At 53.2% G+C, this 26,714-nt stretch overlaps 1 protein-coding gene across 2 annotated transcripts in view; it reads right to left on the bottom strand.

Moving 5' to 3' along the window:
* The window catches only part of DDX52 (DExD-box helicase 52), a 142,914-nt gene extending 117,815 nt beyond the window's left edge, over positions 1-25,099 (bottom strand). For both annotated transcript variants that reach the window (XM_086954873.1, XM_086954874.1), the window contains exon 1: positions 24,965-25,099. In XM_086954873.1, the coding sequence (XP_086810999.1) occupies positions 24,965-25,051 (87 nt within the window). In that variant the 5' untranslated portion in view covers positions 25,052-25,099. The remainder of the gene's footprint in view (positions 1-24,964) is intronic.
* Positions 25,100-26,714: the final 1,615 nt, after the last annotated feature.

Below are 26,714 nucleotides of genomic sequence, written 5' to 3'. Positions count from 1 at the left end.
CCCCAGAGGGCTCCCCCAGCCCCGTCACCCGATATACTTGTTTGCGTGCAGGACTTTCACACCAAAGAAGCTATCATGCAAAAGGCTCGACAACTACAACCTATACAGTTTCGGAATGACACTCCTGTACTCTACCAAGATTTATCTGCCCTCACTCTCCAACTGCGGAGAACCTTCAAGCCTATCACTACCCACTTGCAGCAACACAATATCGCCTATAGCTGGTGCCACCCGTTCCGGCTCGTGTTCCGCATGGACAATAAACTATATCAGTTGCGCTCCCTGTCTGAGGCCTGCAGGCTGCTTGGTTTGGAACTGCCGGAGTCGGAGAGTGGAGATGTCGACCCCAAGGAGGAAACTGAGGATTCCAGGCCCCGATGGCGTATGCAAGGCCGCAGGCGTAGTCTCAGGAAATCCCAAGCGGCAGAGGTTATGGAGGGCAGGAAGGCAGCGTTGGAGGCCGTCTCAGCAGACCCATCGGGCGGTCCCACCGGCTAACTTTGGACACAAGCCTGACTGCCTGATTCCCTGCGGCCCTGGCCGTTGGCGGGAGGGAGATCTCGTCCTGGTTGATGTTTACGGACAACGTTCCCCATTTGGTTCTTCATTCTGGTCGTCCTGGGACGGCAGACTTTGTTCCAACACTCTTTTTGCCCATGGGCGGTTGGTGTTGGGGGGGGGGGGGGCTGGGGGTGGGGGAGGGGGGTTTGTCTTTGATGGACTATAGATTTCTCAATTCTGTTTTTCTTGTTGGAGGGAGGGGGGCTTATGAGGAGTTAGGGGGGGGAGGTCATGTTAATGTCCACCAGGAGAGTAGGGGGGTGCTTACCGTATGCTCCACAGATCCTCTGAGGCAGACAGCACTCCTGCTCCCTCAACTTCATTGTATTGCCATAGTTTTCCAGCCTACAGGCCACATACTAGTACGGATGCTGCCTACAGACTTTCAGGCCCTGTACCTCCTTGTTACCTAGTATGCCAGCTACCATGCTTAAAATTTTGACCCTGAATGTGAGGGGTCTAAATAACCCTGTGAAACGTAGAGCGGTACTGTCCTGCCTAGAAAGCACACACGCAGGTATCTGTCTCCTGCAGGAGACTCACCTTTTAACTAGGGACTGCCATCGCATGCGCACCCCAAAATTCCCCACACAATTCTTTTTTTTATCTAGCCCTACTAAAACAGCGAGGGTGACAATCTTAGTGGCCCAACGGTTCCGGGGGGGAAGTCTTACAGAAGGAGGCAGAGGTCAAGGGTAGGCTGTTGATTTACTGTTTTGCTATTAACGGCCTGCCTTTCACCATTGGCGCTATTTATGCGCCTAACGAAGGTCAGGAGAAGTTCTTACACGAGGCCATCTCGAAAGCTACAGACAAGACAGATAGACATATTATCCTGGGGGGAGACTTAAACCTAGTTTTTGATAATCAGAACGATAGCTCAGGCCAACGCTCTCAGCAGACAGGCGCCATTTCAAAGGAGGGGCTTGCCCGGGTTACTGAGTTAGGTCTATGTGATCTTTGGCGCGCCTGCCACCCTCACGGACAAGAATATACATACTACTCCAACGCACACAAGACATATGCGCGATTGGACCACTTTTTGGTATCGGTATCCACACAGGCCCTGACGACTGCGGTGGAGATATGGGTAGCATCCCTATCGGACCATGCACCGGTTACTGCCACTCTCACTCTTCCACCCAAATCCTTTCCCTCCAGGGTGTGGCGTCTTCGGGATCCGCTCCTACATGGGCCAGATGTGGTTAAGCGCATACAACATTCTATCACTAAGTACCTCTCACATAACGCCAACTTGGACACCACCCTTGCAACACAATGGGCAGCGCTAAAAGCGGTAGTGAGGGGGGAGTTCATTGCGATTTCGGCAGCAGATAACGCCGAACGCAAGCGCAAATGGGAAGAATTGACACAGCAGACTAGGGAACTAGAGAGCATACATCAGAGGACTGGTGCCCCACAGGTATGGCAACAACTTAAGGCAGCGCGCCGCCAACTTGCAGCACTGGATCAGGATATAGCAGAATTTGCTGCGCTCCGCCTATAACATTCCTATTACCCCGGGGGGGGGGATAGGTGCGGACGCCTACTGGCCCACAAGTTGCGAGAAGCGTGACAGAAACAGGGGTTCGTGAAATCCAAAGAGCGGATGGTAAATGTGTGACGGAGGATCAGGAGATAGCGGCTGTGGTGCGCGACTTTTATGCCACCCTTTACACTAGGGGCGCGTTGGCTGGTGCAGATGGGGCTGCCTTCCTAGACTCGGTCACCCTGCCGGTGCTCACCCAGGCCCAAGCCGACCACCTTGATAGGACCATACACACGGAAGAGATTAGACAGCCATCTCCTGTCTTAAGCTGGCTAAAGTCCCGGGACCAGATGGCTTTTCTGCCATCTTTTATAAGACATTCTGTGCCACTCTAGCCCCTTTGTTCACCAGACTGTTTAATTCGTTCGCTGACCTGGGGGCCATCCCGAGTGAGGCCTCTATAACGGTCCTGGAGGCCTCTATAACGGTCATTCCTAAACCCGGGAAGGATAAATCTAGGTGTGGAGAGTATCGCCCAATCTCTCTCCTCATCACAGACCTTAAGCTATTCACTGGCATTCTCGTGGCACGCTTAAGCCCGCTTATGCCAGGCCTTATAGACCCGGACCAGGCGGGTATCTTTCTTGAGCGCCAGACGTCCGACAACACCAAACGGGTCCTCCATCTTATCGAGAAGGCCACGCGCATCCCGGGAGAGTATATGATGCTTACCATCGACGCTGAGAAAGCGGTTGACCGCGTTCACTGGCCCTACTTGGAACAGGTTCTGGAGCGCACGGGGATGGGAGAGCGTTTCCGCACATACATCCTCAATTGCTACAGGTATCCCAGAGCAGTGGTATGGGTGAATGGACATACGTCCTCCCGATTCCCCATTGAAACAGGTACGAGAAAAGGGCGCCCCCTGTCGCCCCTTCTCTTTGCCCTCTATATGGAGCCGCTAACTATGCGGCTGCGACAGAATCCCGCCATCACTGGCATAAAGTTTGGTGGATACATCCACACAATCTGTTTGTACGCAGACGACGTGCTGATATCGCTCACCAACCCAAGGACGGCACTACCAGCATGTCTACTGGACCTGGACGCATTCGCTCACGAAGCAGGCTTCAAGGTGAATGCAGACAAGTCGGTGGCCCTTGACCGCTCCCTGTTGAAATCCACCCGGGAATTTCTGCAGAATCTGCTTACTGTCCAATGGGTGACAGACATGACCCCATATCTAGGGATCCAGCTGGCCCCCACGCTTCCCGAGATGGTCACCACCAACTATGCTATCCTGAGTAGGAAGATCCGTAGGGAGCTTGCCAGATGGAGGCATTGTCCCATCTCGGCAAAATAGCGGCAGTTAAAATGGCCATCTTACCTCAGATTCTTTATCTTTTCCGCACCATCCCTCTCCGGCCGCCCACGGGCTAGATGAGACAGACACAAGCAGAGCTGGCACAATTCATTTGGAACGGTAGGAAGCCACGAATGTGACGGGTGTTAATGTCAACACTTGCCCCGGAGAGGGGAGGACTGGGGATTCCAGATCTTCACCTCTATTTCCAAGCCACTCAGATGCGGTATCTAGTGGAATGGAGCCGGTGGGAATCGGAGAAACACTGGTTGTTTCAAGACCAGGCGGTGGCTGCGAGACCCCTTCAGGAAATTCCCTTTATGCGCAAGGCCCATAGGACCCCTAACCTGTACGCCTCATATGTCACTCGGGTACCACTTGAGACATGGGACGCTACTAATCTCAAACACGAGCTTACATCCTTTCCCTCGCCATTGACCCCACTACTGAATAACCTGCTGGGTGCCAAGTACTGTATCATGTGTACAGAGCTGATCGAGTCATTCCTTTTCCCCAGTTGAAACAGATATATGGGCTTCCAGAGGCGGACCGACTCAGATATCTGCAAGTTAGACATTGGGCGCTCCAACCTCAAGTCCGCTCTGCAGCGAATAGACTCCTCACCCCTTACGAGCGGTGGTTACTCACGAGGACAAATGACAAGAAACTCATTTCAGATTTCTATAAGATGCTACAGACACGACTCACATATACTTATAATCCCAGTAAGGCACGGTGGGAGAAGGAGCTAGGCAGGGTCCTCAGCCAGAAGGAGTGGGACAATATATACTACAGGGCCCGACACTCTGCATACCATATGGGGCTTACCGAGACTCTTACGAAGGAAGCCACATATTGGTACTACACCACGGAACGTTTGCACGCAATGGACAAGACACAGAAGCGACATGTTGGCAGGGTTGTGGCCAAATAGGTACCATAGTTCATTTGTTGTGGCAGTGTGAACATGTCCGGTGCTACTGGACCCAGGTCTTGGATGAGGTGGATAAGCATTTCGAGATTGAGATCCTGCCCTTTCCAGCATACATTCTGCTTGGTCTTCCCAACCCCCTGATGTACCCACTGCGGTCTCGTAGAGACAGACAGATAGCAATCGCGTTGGGGTCGGCGACACAGAACATACTTATACATGTTTATGGGAACTGTTTTGGTTGGATTCAAACTATACACGGTTGTGACACAGTTGGCTGGGACTACTGCTGGCGTGTTTTCGCATTGGAATTGCTTTAAATGATTGCATATGTTAAAGCCTTACTGACTAGTAACTGAATGCACATTACCATATTTCTGTGTTACAATGTAAAACCACAATAAAGAAATTTAAACTTAAAAACTACCATTTTTAATAAATACATAACTAAAGCATGAAGTGGTAGCATGCCGTCATTTGTAATCAGCAGATTTTACATTGAAATGGCCAAAAACATTTCCACTGACATGCAGCTTTACTGATAAACCTATATAGTGGGCAAACAATGTTTAGAAATTGTTTCTGCAAATATGTGTCATTTGCACATCACCAAGTAAAGTGTTCTGGTTTGTTTTGCTCCCATTTAACTCTGTTTGCATCACACTTCTTAACTACCAAAAAATGTGCTTTTGTAATTCCAGATATATTTTGAAATGTAATATTAATGTACATGTTATTTATATAAATGTTATGTGCGAGAGACAAATAACTGGCATCTTCACACAGCTCACTTGACAAAAACCTCTAACTCTAGTACGAGAGAGAAAAATAAATCTAATTTTCCAAGGAACAATTAGTTTAAAGACAAACTGACATTTGACCTCTTTCCTTGAACAAATAGCAAATGTGTCAAGATAGATACAAGATTTAATGGAATTTTTATTGCTCATACACTTTCTGAATGAACAGAACACCTGTTCCTTTCCAGCCTAATTTACTCAGCAGATGGGACTAGTAGATGCTAAAAATAGCTCAACCTGATAAAATGTTACTCGCAATTGCGAGGGGGCACACAGGTTTTGAGGCATGGATCGTAACTAGGTCCTGGCCACTCGCTAACAGTACTGTCTATTGCCACTTAAATTTTTATGGGACTTTATTTAAATCTTTTAAAATTCATATCTCCTGTTCACTTAGTTGGATTTTGCTGGTTTGGTACCATTTTTCCTATTAAACTCTTCTGTATTTTTTCATAAATTGGAGTGGGATTTTCATTGTGTTATATTTTTGATTTTAACTGTTTTGGCCTGCTCTGTGTCATTGCTATCATAGGTTGACCTCAGGTTTAAACTATTGAAACATGTGTCTGGACATAACAGGTAATGAAATCACTACTTGTGTTGGACTACCATCCACCTCAATTAAGCTTACACTTTCTTACAATGATGATTTGATAGGAGACCAAATTGTTATGCATTCCAACAATCAGAGCATCTAAAAAATATTATGGGTAGATGGGGAGGCACCTTTGCAGGATGTTTTAGTGACTGCTAGGAAAGCAGTACTTTCAACAAGGTGTACCAAAGTGGTCTTAAATAATGCTTCACAAAAACATCCAAAATATTTTAGCAAGGTTTCTCACAAAAAGTGGATAAACACAGTGTGTAATTGGATAAACATGAGTGCGCCCACCAGAAGACATATAGATTGCATAAGAGGGACAGAAAAACACAAATGCTAGAAAGCCCCCAATATAAACATCGGGTGTCAAACGCAAAATGCAATAAATGTGGACGTTCTTCCCATTTTAAAAATATCAAAGATGTCCTGCTGTGAACCAGAAATTGTCTGAATGTTATGTTGTAGGGTGTGCAGAAGGAAAGGGAAGGAGTAAAATGTATTACAGACAATGGTTCTAATAAGTCTTAGGGTGATATTAGCAATAACGTGTTGCATGTACGGGAAAACATATTAGACTTAGAAATTAAGTTAAGAAACAAACCTGTATGCGCGATTGAATATAGGAGGAGAAAGCTTGCACTCATTTGCAGATTAGACCCCCCTATACAAATGTTGCAAAGTTGTATGGGAAAGTAAATCGGTTTACGAAATAGTGTGAGAAACTGGAACCACCTGAATTAAGCCCAGATAATTGTACATGCGATTCCATAGCTATGTTAGGTTATAGTAGCTCAATTATAGAATTTAAAAACAAAAAAGTGAAGAAAGCCTTTCAGTGGCAGAGATATGTACATGTGTGCTGAGACAAATTCATCAGCACTCTCCAGATATCAACCTAGACACCAACAGCACAGAACAAGCCCTACTTGTGTGAAAGTAATAGCACTGGCATAAAACGTTACACGTCAAAATGTTTTGTCTAAGTAACTGCGTGCTAAATTATCAGAACAAAACCAATTCACAAAGAAGCATCAATGATAATGACATTGAATCCCCTCATTATTCCACTGTGCAAGTAGACCAGTTTTCTTACTCACAGGCTGTCAACAACTGTACTCCTGAATAAACCAGTCCACAACAGGAGGTACACAATTGATGTTGTATCATCTAACTGATCGGAGTAATTAGGGAGAATTCCAGTCACTCGAATATCCATTCGAAGTAGGTACTTCATAAGACAGACTATATTCAAACTACTTCTTAAGATAAAAGCATTAGATACAATGAATGTTCCAACATGTTACGTTCTTCTTCTGGAACTTCTTCAAGGCTAAGTAAGTTTTACAGAGCTAATCATCTTCACTAGGTCACCCTGCAGTCTCAATATAGTAAGCCAATCATATGTGAGTGCGAAATGAACTCAAACTTGTAGCTTTTCAGTTTGTCCACCATGTGTGTTACATAAATTGCTTTTAATGATATGTGTTTAGTATAGCGTGTCCGCAGTCTCCATTTCATCCAAAGTCTAGTAAGCTGTCCGAACCAGTAGGACGAATTCTCATAACAGTCCTTTTAGTGCACTTCTCGCTTCGTTGAGCAGCTCCGCCTGCAGCTGCTGCCCTCGATCCCCCAAAAGACACACAATTGCCAACTGTCTGATCCTCAGGTCAGTGGTTCGAGGCCCTCCTCTACCCGCAGACACCAGTCTGCACCTCATCCCTGGTGGCCTAATGTTACAGCGTCACTGTTCTGCTGCTGAACTGGCATCTTTTTCTCATTTTTATGCTTTCTTCTGGCCTTCTCTCTGCTTTTTTCAGCCTTTTCCCTTTTCTGCTTTTCTCCCTTATCCCTGGTGGTCTAGTGGTAGGGAGTCACTACTCTGCTGCTGGACTGCCCCCTGTCTCTCTTTTCTCCAATTGTCTCTGGCTTTTCTTTCTGTCCCTTTTGGCACTAATTTCTCTTTTCTCCTTGTGCACTTTAGCTGCACTTTGCACCTGCATTTCGCCGCGGCTCAACTCTAGTGCCACTTTCTCACTTCCTGCGTTAGCCGGCTGTCCAGCCCACCGCACACTACTTAATGCCACCCATCTGCACCTGTATGAGCCTGGACCGCGACCATCGCCACAGACCCTGGTTCCTGGACCTTCCACCGATACGACGCCAGCACCCTCCTCACCCTTAACACCAGACATCATGCCGCCCGCCACCTTGCATCTCCGAAGTACACTCTAGGACCCTTCTCCAGCCATACCTGCAGCTGCACCTTGTCCCACCTCCTCACTCCAGCTCCCCGAGCCGCTCAACCGACCTACAGCAGACCTAACCGGCTCAGCTGCATCCTCCTCAACGTGTGCTGCCTCCACAAACACGCCACTGAAATCTGGGGACTCCGACTCTCCAGACATCGCCAACCTCACGGAAACCTGGACGAACCCCAGCTCTGGCCTGGACATCAACACCACCAACCCCGAAGGCTGCAAGAACACCCGCAAGGACCAGGAGGAGGCATTGCCATCATCCACAAAAACAACTTCCGCCTGACCACCCACTTAGACGACCCGACGACAACAATGCAACACCTCCACTTCCAGATCCAGACCAACCCCAACCCATGCCATCCTTGTCTGCAGACCACCTGGCTCCTGCCTGCCCCTCACAGAAACCATTGTCGACTTAATCGCCACCCCAGGGTCTCGCATTCATCGATTACATTCTACTCGGCCACCTCAGCTTTCACCTGGACAACCCCAATGACCAGAACACAGCATCCCTTCTGGAGAACCTCGCAAACGTAGAATTCAAGCAGCTAGTCACCGCTCCAACCCATGCAGCAGGACACACGCCCGACCCAGTCTTCTCCGACAGCGGAACGTCACCACCAGCCAACTCCACTGGACTGACCACCACTGTATGCACTTCGCCTTCAACAAATCCACTGTACACTAACGCCCTCACCGCCCCCGCCCGTAGCTGGAACAATGTCACGAAGAACAGGTAACTACCTCCCTCAGCACTAACAAAACCGCTGAAACCAGTACCGCTGCATGCAACCTCCACCTTTATATCTCCAACTGCCACGACACTCTGGCACCCGGCAAGTAACCTACCCCCACCCCCCAGAGAAAGCCAGCTAATTCACTCCCACCCTCCAAGAGTCCAGACGCACCTGCAGATGACGAGAGAAGATATGGAGGGACAAAAAAACTCCAGAAACCAACACAACCTTCAAAACCGCAATCACCCACTAAGCTCCTCCTCAAAACCACAAAGAAAGCGGCCCTCCAGGCCAGAATAAACACCAAGGCACACAAGAGCAAAGAACTCTTCGCCATCGTAAAAGAGTTTGCCAGGCCCAACAGCGAAACTACACGGACGTCTCACCCTCCCAAGAGCTCTTTGACAAATTCAGCACCCAACCACGCCACACCCTAACAGATCCTGCTCTACTGGACCCCACTCACCACAGACACACTCAAGACCATAAAAAGCATCCACTCCAGAGCCCCCTCATACGGATCCCCGCACCACATCTTCCATAGAGCAGCCACTGCCATTGCCCCCAAGCTTTGCCACACCATCAACTGCTCCATCGAGACCGCCACCTTCCCCGACAACTGGAAACATGTCAAGATCAACCCTCTGCTAAAGAAACCATCCGCCGACCCGTCAGACCTCAAGAACTTCAGACCCATCTCCCTGTTGCCCTTCCCAGCAAAGGTCATCAAGAAGGCTATCATTGCCCAACTCTCTGAGTTCATCGAAGCAAAACACGCCCTGGACATCTCCTAATCCGGCTTCAGAAAGAACCACAGCACCGAGACCTCACTCCTTGCCACCACCGAAGACATCCACTCCCTCCTTGACCGGGGCAAAACCGCAGTACTCATCCTAATGGAACTCTCGGCTGCCTTCGACACCGTCTCCCACTGCACCCTAATTATTATCTTTTTTTTTTTTTAATATATTTTTATTGCAGAGTTATAAACCACAGGATACAATTAATCAGCCAGTACACTTGTGAGATCCCCCCGTCCAATAAGAATTCCCAGTCGTACACAGCCATTCAGCCCGCATCCCGGAGGCCGGGCGGCATATTATATTGCTCAAGAGGAGCACATCACAGTGCACGTCCCATGGGGACCCTGGTTGAAAGATCGTTTTGCGTATCTGCTTTTACCCCCCCACCCACAACAGCATTCCCGTCAGCTATCCCAGTGATAGTCAGTGATGTCGCCCTTGTCGGGACCTGCCCTAGGCGCTATGGGTCGTCACACCTGGCCGCTCTACCCAGCCATTCTACCCTCCACATAGTATCCACCGTCCCAGTAGATCCAAGGCCCTAGCAAGCGACCATCTAATGGCTTCCGGCCCTCCCCGAACACCCTACAACCAAACCCCCCAAAGCCCCCCCTCCCCTGGCAACTGCTAAGGTGTGTGCCTCGTCCTGTCGAATTGGATGGGTCCACTACAGTGCGTGGTACTATACTTCTGTGGTCGCCCCGCGGTGTCCAGCGGCTTAGTTCTCGCCATCCTCATCCTCCACCAAAGAATCACGCAAAGCCTGTACCACTAACTCCCATGCACGCGCCGCATCCAATGCCTTCTCATTCCCCAACTTCACAGCTTGCTTCATCCGGAGCACACTCTCGCAGTCAGACCACCGCAGCAGCTCATTCTTCCATCTACGCAGTGAGGGTCCCCCCCTGGACTTCCAATGCCACGATATTTCCCTCTGTGCCAATATCAGGCCCAGATCTATGAATTTGCTTGTCACCCTGGTGTGCTTAGTATGCGGGAACCAGAGCAATAGGCACGCCGCCATGTCGAATTCCACCTCCCTGTCAGTCACTTCATTCAGAAGTTCCCCTACCTCCGCCCAATAAGTCCCCAGTTGTGGGCACCCCCAAAACAAGTGGTCCATGTCCGCTCCCGGGGACGAACACCGCGGGCAACAGGCATCCGGCACCTGAAAGTACCGCTGTAATTTCTCAGGAGTTAAATAGGCCCTATGGAGCACATAGAAATGCACTTGCTGAAAACGCGCGTTTCTAGTGCCCTTCCACGTGCGTCGCAGGATGTGACCCCATGCCGTGTCCGGTATGGGCCGGCCGACGCTCACCTCCCATTTAGCCTTGAGCCCTTGGAGTGGTTCCAGCCCCTCGTTCAGCATCCTATTATGGAGGCACGTCACTGCTTTGAACGTACCAGCCGCCATCACCACATATTGGCACGCCATAGTCGTCGTGGGTTCCAGGAGCCCCTCTTTCCAGTGCTTTTGTATGGCAGCCACTACTGCCGCGTGTAGGAGGAAGCCCCCAGCAGGCAGCCCGAACTGGTCCCGGAGCACTTCGAACGGCGCCAAAGCCCCATCTATGTACAAGTCGCCCACCACCTGCAGTCCCGCCTCCTCCCAATCCAGCAACGGGGACCAATCTCCTCCGTGCGGCAATGCCGTCAACATCCCGATCGGGATCTCCGGGGCACAAGGCCGCGATGCCCTCGCTCTCCGAAGGCTCCTTTGCCAGCACAGCCGGAGCGTCCGCTCTTCCATGGTGAGGGCCCGTAACTCGAGCCGCTGCTGCATAATGATGTAGGACAGCACGTGGCGTTGTATTCCCCGATCCCGGTCCTCCTCCGGGCCCCGGAACACCCTGGCCACGTTCTGTGTAAGGACCTGCAACTGCGCTGCAAGATAATACAGCTCGAGGTCAGGCACAGCCATGCCCCCTTCCAGCTTGGGGCGAAGTAGCGTGCTCAGGGCTACTCTACGGCGGCCATGCCCCCATAGAAAGCCAATTATCATTGACCGCAGTTCTCTAAACACCCCCTGGGGAATCCAGACAGGCAGCGTTCGAAAATAATAGAGGAAGCGGGGGAGCGCCACCATTTTCAACAGTGCTATCCTGCCCAGGACTGTCAGCGGGAGGGTCGACCAGAAAGACAAGCTGCCCCGCAGCGCCCGGACACAGCGGCCAATGTTGCCCTCCAATAGGTCCGCAGCCGCGTGATAAATGCGGACACCCAAATAGGTGATGCAAGAGGGTTCCCATGCCACACCCAAATCGCTGCTAGGGGCTGGCGATCCCACTCGCAGCGGGAACACACAAGTCTTCGCCCAATTGACCTTAAGGCCCGACAGCCGGCCGAACTCAGACAACAGATCCATCGCTCCAACCAATGCCCCCGAGGTGTCAGCTAGGTACAGGAGCAAGTCATCCGCGTACAGCGATATATAATGCCACTGCCCGCCACTAACTATCCCCGTGTATCGGTCACCTGACCTCGCATGGACCGCCAAGGGTTCCATCGCTAGGGCAAACAATAGGGGGGAGAGAGAACATCCCTGTCGTGTTCCCCTGCCCACCGGGTACGCCGCAGACACCAGGCCGCCCAATCGTACTCTCGCTGTCGCCGAGGTATATAAGACCCTCGTCCACCTCCGAAACCCCTCGCCCATGCCAAACCTCTCTAGCACTCCATCCAGGAAAGGCCATTCCAAGCTATCAAAGGCCTTCTCGATGTCCACAGACAGAACCGCCGGTGCCCCCTCCCTGTCCAAGATGGCGTCCATTATTCCCACCAGGCGGCGGGGCGTGGCTTGGGCGCCGATGGCGATGGTCGCCTGAGAGCTCGGCTCCGGGACTGAGCCCGGAATTATCCTGTAAATCGGAGGCTGCGGGGCACCCCAGACCCCGCATTCTGCTGAGCGGACCGCCGAAGACCTGCCGGGGCCCCTGATGGGGCTCGGCCGAGAGTTGCTCCGAAGTTAAACCGAAGTTTGCGGAGTTGCGGAGTGCGACCCAACATGGCGCCCGGACTCCTTTTTCCCCCCGGTCGGACCCATTGACTTGGAGGAGCTCGCGCGTAGCGACTTGTTCCCGACTTTGCCATCCCCGGCTGCTCTGGGCACTGGCTGTCTACTGGATCGGACTTTTCACAACGAGTTTGTACTCGGTTGGGTGACCGGACAGATGCCCACGTTATAGGGGACCCCAGGAGCGGACGCCCTGCGATCGAGGCGGTGGCCCGACTCACGACTCCGCACCTAGCTGCGTCTTCCCGGCCAGTCCACTTCCATGGGAGGCGCGACACTTTGGCGCCACAAATTGTCCGGTGGAGTTGGTGGCCCTCACCCCGGATCTCTAGCGGGTGAGCGGGCCTGCCCGACTCGACGACGGTTGTCTCCGCCCCCTCATCGGTGCCCTCGATCGTCGTGGCGGTGGCGTGAGCCGCAGCGGAGAAGTCTCCACAGGCCCTGGCGAAGGGGGTCTCCCACACTCGCTTTGAGGCCCAGTATCCGGGAGGGTCGTGATCGACATCTGTACCCGGAGACGCCTACTCCGGGACCCTCACGGAGTGCCCCCGGCGACATGGGGAAACCTAGAGGAGCCAAGGGGCCTACCCCGACCGCCTCGGACTCGGAAGCCCAGGACAAAGAGGAGCATGGGGACCCAAAGAGTTCTGGTGGCGCGTCGATGCAACAACAGTTCGACCGCGTCCTGGAGGCGATAACAACCACGAGAGCGGCCCTCCAACAGGACATTGCCCAGGTGGCGACGAGCCTAGGCCTCCTCAGAGCGGACCACGGCAAACTTTCGGACCGGGTCAAGGAAGTGGAGAGCTCGGTGAAGACCTTGGAGCCGGCGCAGCGGACCTTGGCTGCGACGATGAAGGATGCCTTATCTCGAATTGCGACCCTGGAGCAGAGGGCGGAGGACGCGGAAGGTCGCAACAGGAGAAACAACATTCGTGTGGTAGGTCTCCCGGAAAAGATCGAGGATGGCGACATGGTGACATACTTAGAGACCTGGCTCCGTGACACGGTAGCCCCGGAGGGGCTGTCCTTCTTCTACACTCTGGAGCGTGCCCACAGAGTCCCGGCACGGCCACCGCAACAGGGACGCGCCCCGAGGCCGGTGGTGGCGCGCTTATTGCACTTTTGGGACAGGGACCTAATCCTCAATGCCGCCAGACGTAATGGTCCGTTCAAAGTAGCGAACAGTCAGGTGAACATCTTTCCGGACTACACCTACGAGACTCAACGCAAGCGTTTCTCCTTCCTGGCGGTCAAGCGCGAGCTCAGGAGCGAGGGCATCCAGTACTCGCTCCTCTACCCTGCAAGGCTCCGCATAATAGTCGATGACACCCCGGAGGATGTTTGTGCCTGGCTCGAACTTTACAGGGCTGGGAAAGACGGCTTCGGCTCCTCGTCCCAACAGGCAGGTGAGCCGGAACAGAGACGGCGATCCAGGAGGATCAGGAGTCGCCGCGGCCGCACGGGAGGGCCCTCAACTGCAGAGACGTCGTCGGAGCGGAGGGGAGTGTTGGAAGTACTGTCGGAGTTGTCGGGTGCACGGGACGAAGCCATTGAGGAGGAAGAAAACCTGGGTGAAGAGGAGGCACCATCGGACTCGGAGGACTCGGTGACTGATAGTGCCCACACACCGGTGATCACACCGAAATCGGTGGAGGACCTTTTGGATGGACAAGGGTAACGGGGTGTGCTGCCTTATTTTGGGAGGGGGCCCGGCAGGGGGGAGGCGGTTGCCGTTCATTGCTGCTGACAGAGAGGGAGGGAGGGGTGGGGTGCCCCTGTTTCTGCCCGAGAGATTTTGGCACTGTTTAGGGCTTGTTATAGTCCTGGTGGCCTGAGCGTCGAGGGCCCACTGCCTCCGCCCGGCCCGCACCTGGCCCTTAAGGCCTTCCTGCGGTGGCGACCGTGGGATTAGTAGGGGTTATTGGGTTGATGGAAGGTGAGGTTTGGATGGGATCTAGATGGTGCAGTTTGGGTCCTGTTCTGGGGTGGGTGGGTGAGGGTTTGGTTCGTTCTTGGGTTGTTTGGTTTTGGTTGGGGAAAATGGCCGCCACCAGTGCTGGGAGGATTGATGTCTTTCCTTTGTTGGGACCCGGATGGGGGGACTGTGCAAGGACAATACGGGACAATGGCTGATGTAGCTAACTTGAAATGTGTCACTTGGAACGTAAGGGGGCTTCATACTATGTCCAGGCGCCATAAGGTCCACGCTTATTTGGTGCGTAGGGGAGTGCAAATGGCGCTGCTGCAGGAAACTCATCTGAACAAGGCGGAAGGGGCGGCGCTACAGCGTAGATGGCGAGGGCAGGTCTTTTCCACGTCGTACTCCGCTTATGCCAGAGGGGCGCTAATATGGATCAGGGCAGGGGTCCCCTTTCAAGTCACGAGAACAGTATTAGATCCAGAGGGGCGTTACGTGGCCATCTCGGGCACTCTAGGAGGGAGGGACTTGAACGTTTGCTGTGTGTATGCTCCTAATATGGACCAGACTGCCTTCCTTTCCAGGTTATCGGGCTCGTTGGCCCACTTTTTCGCCGGGCCACTCCTGCTTGGAGGAGATTTCAATTCTGTAGTGGACGTGGATATTGACCGCTCGCATCCACCGCTTCCAGATTCTCCGGTTCGTCGCACGGCTAAGGGTCGTCAGGATTGGCAGGCCCGCTGGGGCTTGACGGACATCTGGAGAGCGCATCACCCCGCATCTAGGGATTATTCATATTTCTCGAGCCTTCATGAATTGCATGTCAGACTAAATGGCTTTCTTGGGTCGCCCGAACTGGTTTCGGCAGCGGTCCGATCTGAGTACTTGTCCGGGACCATTTCGGACCATAACCCCCTCCTGCTGGACCTTCGTTGGCTCCCTGGGACGCCGGCGGTGCCCACCTGGAAGCTGCGACCCGAGATCCTTGAGGACAGTGTCTTCAGGGCGGACCTAGGGGACAGGATATCGGAATATTTTGCATCCAACGGCGGCACCGCGAGTACTAGAGCGTTAGAGTGGGACGCTTTTAAAGTAGTGGTGAGGGGTTACTGTATTTCTAAGAAGGTGGGCGTGAGGCGCGTTATCTTAGCTGATTTAGATGCAGCGGATCGGAAACTCCGCGAGCTTGAACTTCGCCGCCCGGGACACCCGGAATTGCAAATACAAACGGCGGAGGCGAGGGAAAAGGTGGCGGCGGAGGTCGAACGGCTCCGCTGTTTTGACTATAAGGCCTATACGGTCCGATCCATCGCTGAGGGAGACAGATCGAGCGCGTTATTGGCGTGGTTGGCCAACCCTACGCGCCAGTCCCAATTGACGACAAGTGTGCGTGAGGCAGACGGAACCGAGGTACACACCCAACCGGAGATTCTTAGCTGCTTCCGACATTATTACGAATGTTTGTATCGTAGTCGCTCCGCCCGAGACCCCGGCCGACTTGATGATTATCTACGTCCACTGGAGCTCCGCACAGTGGAGCAGGAAGTGGCGAAAGCCCTGGGATCCGACATTGAATTGGGGGAGATCCGCGGGGCCATTAAACAGATGGCGAGAAACAAGTCCCCGGGCCTGGATGGCCTGCCTGTGGAGTTTTATGCAGCTTACGCTGACCTCCTAGCCCCTCGATTATTGGTGGTCTACAGGGAGGCGAAGAGGCTAGGGCGACTCCCGAGCTCGATGTGTGAGGCGTTGGTGGTTCCTCTCCTCAAACCGGGCCGAGACTCGTCCGACCCGGGGTCCTACCGTCCCCTATCGATGCTGACGGTGGACTATAAAATACTGAGCAGCATCTTGGCCTCGAGGCTGCTGGGACACATGAGCTCCCTGGTGCATGAAGACCAAGCTGGTTTCATCCCTCGACGGAACACGACTATGAATATTCGCAGGTTGTTCCGTTTGTTAGGGGAACCATTCGTGGATGCCCCGTCCCCGGTCGTCCTGTCGGTGGACCTAGAGAAGGCTTTTGATAGCCTGGAGTGGGACTACCTCTGCACGGTGCTGCGGAGATTCGGCCTTGGGGAGGGCTTTGTCAGGTGGACCGCGGTTCTCTATGCCTCTGCTTCGGCCAGGGTCCGGGCGGGACCACTGATTTCTTCGCGGTATCCGGTGGAACGAGGCACGCGGCAAGGGTGTTCATTGTCCCCACTTCTCTTTGCGCTGGCGGTGGAGCCACTCGCGCTGCACCTTCGGTCGGGAGCCCACTACACGGGCTTGTGGACACCTGCGGGCCCGCATTATGTTTCGCTGTATGCGGACGACCTGTTGCTCTTCCTGGAGGACCCGCTCGACGCTTTACATGGGGCGGCGGTGGCGCTCACAGAGTTCGGGGAGGTTTCGGGCCTCCGAGTGAACTGGTCCAAGACCTGTCTTTTTCCGGTACGCAAGGGTACTCCCGCCCCTCCCCTGAGTAGAGAGATTAGGTGGGAACCCGACTGTTTTAAGTACCTTGGGGTATTTGTTTACCACGACCAACCCGACCTCCTGGATGGGAACATTGCTCGCAGCATTCGAGCACTCCGAGGCTGCATGGCCTTTTGGGCTACGCTGCCGCTTTTGGTGGCGGGACGGATCGCCCTGCTTAAAATGGTGGCGCCCCCCCCGGCTACTATATTACTTTCGGACTCTACCGATCTGGGTCCCACCTGCCACGTTTCGACTGTTGCGCTCCATGGTGGTCGGATTCCTCTGGGGGTCGGGCCGCCGGCGGGTGGCCCTCAAAACCCTGATGAGGCCGAAAGACGAGGGGGGGCTCGCGGTGCCGGACTTTGAAAAGTATTATCTGGCGGCGCAGCTCCAGACCTTCACCCAGGAGATCGCCAGGGAATTCCGAGGCCCGGAAGACGGGAGGGGGACGGGCATGGCCAGGCACGTTCTCTCCTTTATAGCGCTGCGACAATGTTTGGCCCTGCGGGACTTGTCGATGGAGGAGCGGACTATCCGCCTGTGCTGGAATCGGGCCCACGCCCGAGGCCAACTGAGGATACCATATGCGCCTGAAATACCGTTGGGGATGCTGACGGCCCTCCCCCATGGAGGGGACTGGTCACGCTTGGCAGCCTGGGAGGATGCCGGATTACAGCTGGTTGGGGATCTGTACGAGGACGGAGCGCTCTTGTCCTTCCAGGATCTTATTGACCGCTTCGAGGTCCCCCGTGGTGACTTCCTCCTACACTCGGCCATTGTGCGAGCGATCCAGGCACACTGGAAGAACGGGCAGGAGGAACCCCCCTTATCTCAGGTGTGCCAATACGTGATGATGTCGGCGGGCACGGTGAAGGCGGTCACTTGCCTCTACGGCAGGTTGATTACCGAAGGGTTGGCTCCTCTCACCACTCTAAGAAACCGCTGGGAGGAGGACATTGGTAGGGAGATCCCGGAGACGACTTGGTCCCAGCTGGTGAGGCGAGCCTGGAAGGGCACACGCAACGCCCGTTTTCAGTTGGTCCACTATTATGTCCTCCATAGAGCGTACCTGACCCCGGTGAAAATCAGGCGATATTTTGCCACGAATTCGGCGGCGTGCCCTAGGTGCCCAGCTCAGGAAGCGGACCTCCTACATATGTTATGGGCCTGTCCAGGTCTGTCATCTTACTGGCAGGAAGTGGTGACGACCCTGGGGGAGGTGACGGGGAGATCCTTATCATTGGATGCGGCGGTGGGGCTCCTACACTGGTTCCCCCATACCCCCAGAAATAAAATTTCTAGTAAATTTGTCGACCTAGGGCTCCTCCTTGCTAAACGAGAGGTGACCAGGAACTGGAAGGCACGAGTTGGTCCGACAGGCAGCAGATGGCACAGTGAGCTTTTGAAGTGGGCGGCGGGGGAGAGCGCGCTGAGATATCAACTAGCTTGGAGGCAGCGTAATGAGAAGGCGCAGGAGGCCGCGCTGGAGTGGGAAATGTTGGTGCAGGCCCTCAGGGATTATTGTACCCCCAGCGACTCTGAAGGTGAAGAAGCGACTCGCCCTGAGTCCCGGTAAACGTTTGTACTGATAGTCCTATCGCTTTCCCCGTGGGTCCCATGGCAGATCCTGTGTCGGTAGCTCCTTGGCGCTGGTGGTGGGGTTGGGGGGGGTTTTCTTTTAGTTAGTAGTCCTTTGCGGGTGGGGGTATTCTTTTGGGTTTATAGGCTTGTTTAGAAAAGCAGATGACGGACAGTGAATCATCCGGACCAGCTCAAGCATCCTACTTATCCCCCATTGCATTTCGCCGCCTGACCCCAGGGTTGTGGGCCGGATGGCTGTGTACGGAACTTACGGGGGGGGGCCAGAGGGTCTTATTCTGTTGATATTGCTTATGATACAATGCTGGTCGATATTGTAACGATTTACTAATTCCTGCAATAAAAATATATTTAAAAAAAAAAAATTATTCCCACCAGGCGGCGGATATTCAGCGCCGTGCTCCTCGTGGGTATAAACCCGGCCTGGTCCCTGTGTACCAGGCCCGTCATATGCGGGGCCAGCCTGGTGGCCAGGATTCGGCTCAGGATCTTATAATCCACCGTCAGCATGGACAGCGGGCGATAAGACCTCACATCCGCGGCATCCCGGCCAGGCTTGAGGAGCGGTACAATCAAGGCCTCCCGCATGGACCCAGGCAATGCCCCCGTCTCGAAGGCTTCCGTGTACACCACCAGCAGCCTGGGCGCCAAGCTGTCCACATACTGTTGATAGAATTCAATTGGCAGTCCGTCCACCCCGGGCGTCTTGTTGCGGGCCATATGTTTGATGGCCACCCGTATTTCCGTGAGCGTGATCGGGCTACCCAGCTCCCTCACGTCTTCCTCGTCCAGGACCGGGAGCTGCCTCTCCCCCAGGTATTCCGCAATGTCCTGAACCCCCACTCCCCGCTGACTCCGGTATAGTTCCTCATAATACCCCCTAAATCGTTCCAATACCGCTGCCTGGGAGTACACCATCTCTCCCTGCGCATTATTAATGCTGAGAATCGGGCAGCCCCTAAGTTCCGGGTTAGCTAGTCTGGCCAAGAGGGTACCCACCTTGTCCCTTTCTGCGTGTGCCCTGATGATGTACTGCCTATAGTCATAGCACCTCAAACGTTCCATCTCGGTGGCAACCACTTCCTTCGCCTCCAACAGCTGGGCCTGTAGACCTGGCCTAGCCGGCCTGCGGCGCTCCAAGTCCCTCAAAGTTTCTTCCGCTTTCATTAGGTCATTCAGCACAGTCGTACGAGCATTTGAGAACCTACCCAAACACACCCCTCTCACCACCACTTTCATTGCATCCCATTCAGTAGACCTACTCGCAGCCGTGCCCTCATTCACTCCGAAATAACTATCAATGCCTTGCCGAACCGCATCGCTGAACACCGAATCCTCTAGCGTCTCCGGCCGAAGCCGCCATGTTGGTATCACTGAGCGCTCTCTTTGCCACTGAATGTGCACCAATAGGGGGTTATGATCGGATATAGTCCTAGCCAGGTACTCCGCATGGGTAATCAATGGGGCTAGGGATCCCCCGCAAAGCACCGAATCGATCCTGACATGTAGATCATGGAGAGCGGAATAAAAGGAATAATCCCTGGCTCCCCTGTGCCGCTCCCTCCAGACATCCAGCAACCCCCATCGATCCTGCCAGTCCTTCCTGTGCGCGGCCAGCCTGCGCACCGGAGAGTCTACTAGGGGGGGATGGGACCTATCCAGAGCAACATCCGTAATCGAGTTGAAGTCCCCCCCTAACACTATCGGACCCGCCAGGAAAGAGGCCAAGGACCCCGAGAGACTATCAAAGTATCGGCCTTGGTCAGTGTTCGGTGCATAGACACAGCAGAAAACCACATCCCGTCCATATAACCTCCCCTCCACCGCCACAAACCTGCCATCCGGATCTACTACTTGGTTCAGCACTTGAAAGGGTATCCCCGCCCTCACCCAGATCAACACCCCCCTGGCATACGCCGAGTAAGTGGTGCCAAACACCTGGCCCCGCCATCTTTTCTGCAAGGCAGCGCACTCTTTTTTGGTGAGATGAGTCTCCTGGAGCATAGCAATCTGAACCCCCCTGCGTACCAGGTATGCATGGACTTTGTGACGTTTCACCATGGTCCGCAGCCCCCGGACATTCCACGTTAGGCATTTCAAGTTAGGTAATGTCCCCATTCCAACTCCGTACAGTCCGAATCAAATAACAAAGGTCCATGGCCCCCCCATTGCAGTTGCCCCCCCCCGAACATTCCCAAAACTGAAACACCCCCCAAACCCCACTCCCCAGGACAGAGCACACGAACCCAATGGCCGCCCCCATCCAAACCGTGAACGAACTTCTCACACTCTTACCCTGTGGTCTCCACCACAGTCGACCTTAAGGGCCCAAGGGGGGTGAGTCGCCGCCGACCCCAGCTAGCGGAGCCCGCACCCCGCACCTCCATCCCCTCCAAAGCACACAGCTCCCCCTCGCGGCAACCCGCCCTCCATCAACAGGATATCACCCTACCATGAAGTCCCGATCTAGTCCCAGTTCTATCTCAGCCGCAGAAAATACCATCCGATGTCTGTGGGGTTACTATCGGCCCCTTCGAGCTTTCCGCCTCTGAAAGTTCCTCTCCTGTTCTGCTGCCTTCCCCTCCCGAGTCCGTTCCTGCCCGTTCACTGTTCTGTTGCGACCCTGTAATGGCCGCCGTCGCTGCGAGCGCATCCCTCTTCTCCGCCGCCATTTGAGCCTCCCGTTTCTCCCGCTGGCGCCTGTTGCGGGATCTGATGCGTTGTGACTGCCTCACCCGGGGCTGCTTGGGTTGGTCTCTCCTACTTTGGTGTGATCTGTCCGTCCCCGCTCTATATGACTCGAGCCATTGCCAAACTTCGTCCGGAGTCTGGAAAAAGTGCGTTGTGCCGTCCATAATGATCCGCAGCTTGGCTGGGTAGAGCAAGGAGTACTGGATGCCTTCCTCCCTGAGCTCCTTCTTCACAGCGAGGAACGATGCCCTGTTCTTCTGGACCGATTGAGTGTAATCCGGGAAGATCGTTACCTTACTGTTCTCCACCTCATACGGGCCCGACATCCTGGCCCGCTGGATGAGAAGATCCCGGTCCTTGTAGTGGAGGAGCCGCACCACCATCGGTCGGGGGGGGCGGCCAAGCCCCGGCGGGCGAGCAGGCACCCGGTGAGCTCGCTCCAGAGTGAAAAAAGGAGTAAGCCCCTCCGGTGCCACCACAGTGCGGAACCAGTTCTCCATGTAGGCCACCGCACCCTCCCCCTCAATCCGTTCCGGCAGGCCTACGACCCGCACGTTGTTCCGTCTATTGCGGCCTTCGGCATCCTCCGCCCTCCGCTCCAGTGAGTCCAGTCGGGCCAAAATGTCCGTGATCCTGTGCTCCGCGGTTACCACCGATGGCTTCAGGTCCAGCAGCAGCTGGTCATGGTCCTTGACCCTGTCTGCCAGCTTCGCGTGATCCGCGCGTAGCAGCCCCAGGCCCGTGGCCACTTGGGCAATGTCATTGTGCAATGCTTCCTTAGTGGAGGTGATCGCATCAAGGATGGCATCCAAACGCCGGTTCAGCCGCTGTTCCTGATCAAGCTCCGGGGAGGGACTCTCACTCAGCCGAGTTGATGTCGCTGAGTCCCCCTCGCGACTCCCGGGCATCGGCCCTCCGATCGCCGCCATGCCAGGGTGCTGCGTCACAAGTCCAGTCGCCCGTTTAGCGATTACGCCCGTGGTTCCGTGCCGGTCTCCGGGCACCGGGCAGCGCAATGTCCCCGCCAACGCTCTCAGGAACAATGGCCAGGTGGACGGGCTCCGTTCCGTCACCCCCCTCCGGCCGGAGGGGGGAAGGATGAGTCTCAGGGCGGTGGCCAACGAGGGTCCCCGGCTCCTGGGAGAATCAGGTCAGCGTCCCCTGGTCTCAGGACACAGCACCGCCTGTCCTAGTTCCTCGGGCAGCCGAGTGCAGGATCTCTGGCCACTCGGCGACAACTTGGCTCAGGGATGAAGTTCGGGACCGTCCGACCTCCTCGCCGCCATTTTCTTCTCACCCTCAGCAACACCTCGGCCGCCTCTTCTCTCGATCTCCTCGGGGCCAGCAGTCCCCCAACGACTCTCCGATTGCGCCCAGCTGTCCCCTTACACTTCAGAGGGCAGGAACGTCGTCTGCGGGTCGCCTAGGGTCCCGAAAACAGGAGAATTAGCGGGATTCCGCGCGGAGCTGCGAGCTCACGCCGCCATCCCGATCGGCGTCCAAGCCACGCCACTGCACCCTAATTATGAGACTCTACGACACCGGCATCCGCGACTAAGCCCCCTGGACTGGATCAAATCCTTTCTCACTGGTTGAACACTGCAAGTCCGACTACCTTTATCCCTCTCCAAACCCATGAAGACCACTTGCGCGTACCCTAGGGCTCCTCCCTGAGCCCCAACCTCTTCTATGTCTACATGGACCCTCTTGCAGCCATCGCCAAGGACTATGGACTCAACATTGCATAATTCGCCGACGACACCCAACTGATCCTCTCCCTAGCCAACTGGCCAAAAACAGCGAGAAACAACTTCTATAGCAGGATGAAGGCAGTCGTCAGATGGATGACAAACAGTTGCCTCAAACTCAACTTGGAAAAGACCGAAGTCCTCATCCTGGGACCAACCCCCTAAGCTTGGGATGAATGCTGGTGGCCCTCCGCACTGGAAACCTCTCCCACCCCCACAGACCATGCAAGAAACCTGTGTATCATACCAGACTCCTCGCTGACAATGAACCGTCAGATCAACCCTGTCTCCTCATCATGCTTGCACACGCTCTTCCGGCTTGGATAGACATTCAGATGGATCCCCACTAAATCCAGAAAAATGGTCACCTACGCAATCACTTACGCAACATAAGACTATACTACAGCAATGCACTCTACGCCGGGTTCACCCACAAACTCCTCAGGAAACTACACAACGTCCAAAATGCAGCAGTTAGACTGGTTGTTGACTTCCCCCGCCGCAGCCATATCACAAACACCTCTGAGAACTCCACTCGCTCCCAGTCAACAAAAGAATCACTTTCAAGCTCCTCATGCACGCCTTCAAAGCCCTTCATGACGCAGGACCAGCAAACCTGAACCACCGCCTCTCATTCCAAGTCCCAGCTGGCCCTAGCCACTGTCCCTTGGATCCACAAGACTAGAACAGGAGGAAGATCCTTCTACTACCTCGCCAAAACCTGGAAAACCCTGCCTCTCAAACTCAGACAATCCCCGTCGCTGACCCAATTCCGGAATCACCTCAAGACCTGGCTCTTCAACTGAACCCCAGCACTCAAACGGATCAGCAGCCCCCAGTGCGTTGAGACCCTCATGGGTGAGTAGCTGCGCTTTATAAACCCTGATGGATTGATTAATGCTCCAAAAGTCTCTCTTTACCAGACTTTCCACAAGCCCAAGGCTTGCAGTAACAGGGTCTATAGTATCTGCTGTGATGGCCAAGCCTAGTTGAGAAACGCACCACTTAACTCTTCTTTACACAAGTTAATTTAGTAGCATAATTCTGTTAAACCCAACTGCCCACTTCTCCAATATCCCATACCAAATGTTAAGAACAGCACACAAGGTATCACACACACAGGTTCACTAGGGAAGGGTGGGGGGAAAAGACAAGGGAAAATGAGAACAACGCAGATACATATATGCGGCTAAAGCATATTATAAATCGCTTTTATGTTCACTTATTAGTGTGCTTTGTGGTATTAATCTCCATAGATCCTTAAGGTAAGGCGTGGTTACTCACTCAATAGACGGTGATCAGCTCACATACGCAATTGCCAGCGTGCACAGTAGCACCACTGGTGCTTAAGCGAGCAGGTACTATCAGGTACTTGGTACATGCACAACTTTAATTTGGAAGGGATAGCACTGCTCCAATGCTTTTAATGAGAGAGTACTGACACACCTCCGTACCAAATAGGTACTCTGTAACAAGGAGTACCTGTAACTTCAATATTTCGATTTCAATCACTGGGCCCACATTTTATTGTAAACCATGTTGTACTGCACCCCCTTCACCCCCCCCCCCCCCCCGGCCTTCAAAGATCGTTTCATAGCGTAGAAACCTCTTCAGCTAGTTAACTGAACAACTCATAACTTCTGGTCCATACCCCTCCCAAGAGAAAGACAAACACTAAATTCCAGAGTGCTCAATGATCCCTCGAAGACTTCCCGGAGGGCTCCCTCGTTTATTCTTTAGCAGAATATCTGTAGCAGGTCCCCGTGTGGTAGGATCGTAGTACCCATGGCGGCCTTAAGAAGACTAAGTGACTTCCTCATGCTAGACCTGAACCTCGACAGTAGCCTGTGCCCCAAAACGTCATCGATCCGCCTGTGTGCACTGAGTAGACCTTCAAAACAATCCAAGTTCTCTACCGGAAAACTCCCAATGAAAATTCGTATACCAACTTCTAGCTCCGCTCCTAACCGTGGCAGACCTCACCTTGAACCGCTCCGCATCCCCACTGAAGCGCCGCACGTCAAACTTAGCCCCGGCTCCGAGCTTTCGGAACAGATCGTAGGCATCCATGCCGATACCAGCATGCTCCGGGGCAGCCAGCGTCCAGCCAGCATGCGAGCCATGGAAACTAAAGAAGGACTACAAGAACAGGGCGAGTTTTTCTAATAAAGAACTAGAGCGCTAACTGACTGGTTTTGGAATCCTTCACTGTACTGCAAAGCTATCGTTTGTCAATATGTACAGCTTTACCTTAACCTAAAACCACACTTCCCTCCACGCATTTTAAACCGGTGTAAAATATCTTAATAAGTAACCAGAAAGCGTTAAACCTCTTTTTTTTGCTTATTCCCTGCAGAACGCCCCTTTGAAAATGCTGCACTGTAAAATTGCTAAAATAGGATGTTGACTTTGTTTCTTCAGTTACCATATCAGTTCAAGACATTATTGGAATGGAAATATAGGCTTAATTTTATTTCTTTGCAGAGCTAATGTGAGTCATATAAATAACCAGTTAAAAGTATAATGACTTTATTTTTATTTTGTGTGTTGCACAAAAACATTAGTTAATTATCATTTTCTATTTCTATTTTGGGGGTTTTGTAAAGCGCATGGTGACGCAACAACGGCGTGTCCCCACGCTGAGGAGCTACTTTATTCCTGGACCCTACAAAAGCGGTACACCTACTAGGCGAATAGAGCAGTTTTGAGCTTAGCTCTGAAAATTGACTCAGATGGCTCTAGTCGTAGTGCCATGGGCAGCTGATTCCATCTGGCGGCTGCAAGGTATCTGAAAGATCTACCCCCCATCCGAGCTCTGGATACCTTAGGGACAGCCAGGAGTCCAGAGCCAGAAGATCTTAGAGAGCGGGGAGGCTCATAAGGTGTCAAGAGTCCTTGTAGAGGGAGAGGGGATTTCCCATGAATGATCCGATGGCACGTGCAGAGTGCTTTGAATTCTACCCTGCTTCTGACCGGGAGCCAGTGCAAGGACCGGAGAGCCGCTGCAGAAGCAGCTCTTCTGGGTAATCTAAGCACCAGCATCATCTCATTACATGTTTTAAAATGTATTCTTAATCACATTTATTCAAGAGATATTCACCTTATTCTTTGATTGTAACCTTTTGTTATGCCTATTTGAAGTCTCCTTTCTCATTGCAAAGAAGGGAGAAGATGTAGTATGCTGCTCAGCCAGGATGTGTGTAGCTTAGAATGTTGAATGTTAGAATGTTGGTATGATTGAATCAGTTGCTGAATGGGCTGAGCAGAGCACAGACTGCTCCTGGTGGGGCTCTCTTCTGGATACTACTTAAATAAATACAACATTGAATTTACTAAGAATGGACTACCCTCATTTATTGTCCATTACATTAATATTGTTTTATATCTCAGCAAACATAAATATGATGTGCAAGAAGCAATACATTGGGAAGCATGAGTGAATGGTCATTTTGTGATCCCTTCTTCCTGGTTACAAACCTTTCTTGTGCTTCCTAAAAGCCACTACAAATCTGAAGCATCCCTTCTAGGTTAAAACTTCACATGGACTAATACCCGTGCTCTGCCCTGAAATATGCAGTCTCCACATGAAAAATTGCCTAATGTCTCATTCCAATAAAGCACAAACTTTTCTTAATGTGCGTGATGAAAAACAGTTGTGCATCAGGAGCAGCCTACATTCCTTGCACAGTCCATTGACAACCTTCAGCTAGTGAGTCACTCAGTGACAGTCAAG

The sequence above is a fragment of the Lissotriton vulgaris genome, chromosome 2_1 (assembly GCF_964263255.1).
Source record: "Lissotriton vulgaris chromosome 2_1, aLisVul1.2, whole genome shotgun sequence".
Taxonomy (NCBI): Eukaryota; Metazoa; Chordata; class Amphibia; order Caudata; family Salamandridae; genus Lissotriton; species Lissotriton vulgaris.
The sequence above is the reverse complement of the archived record's forward strand: the minus strand, read 5'-3'. Positions and strand labels throughout refer to the sequence as shown.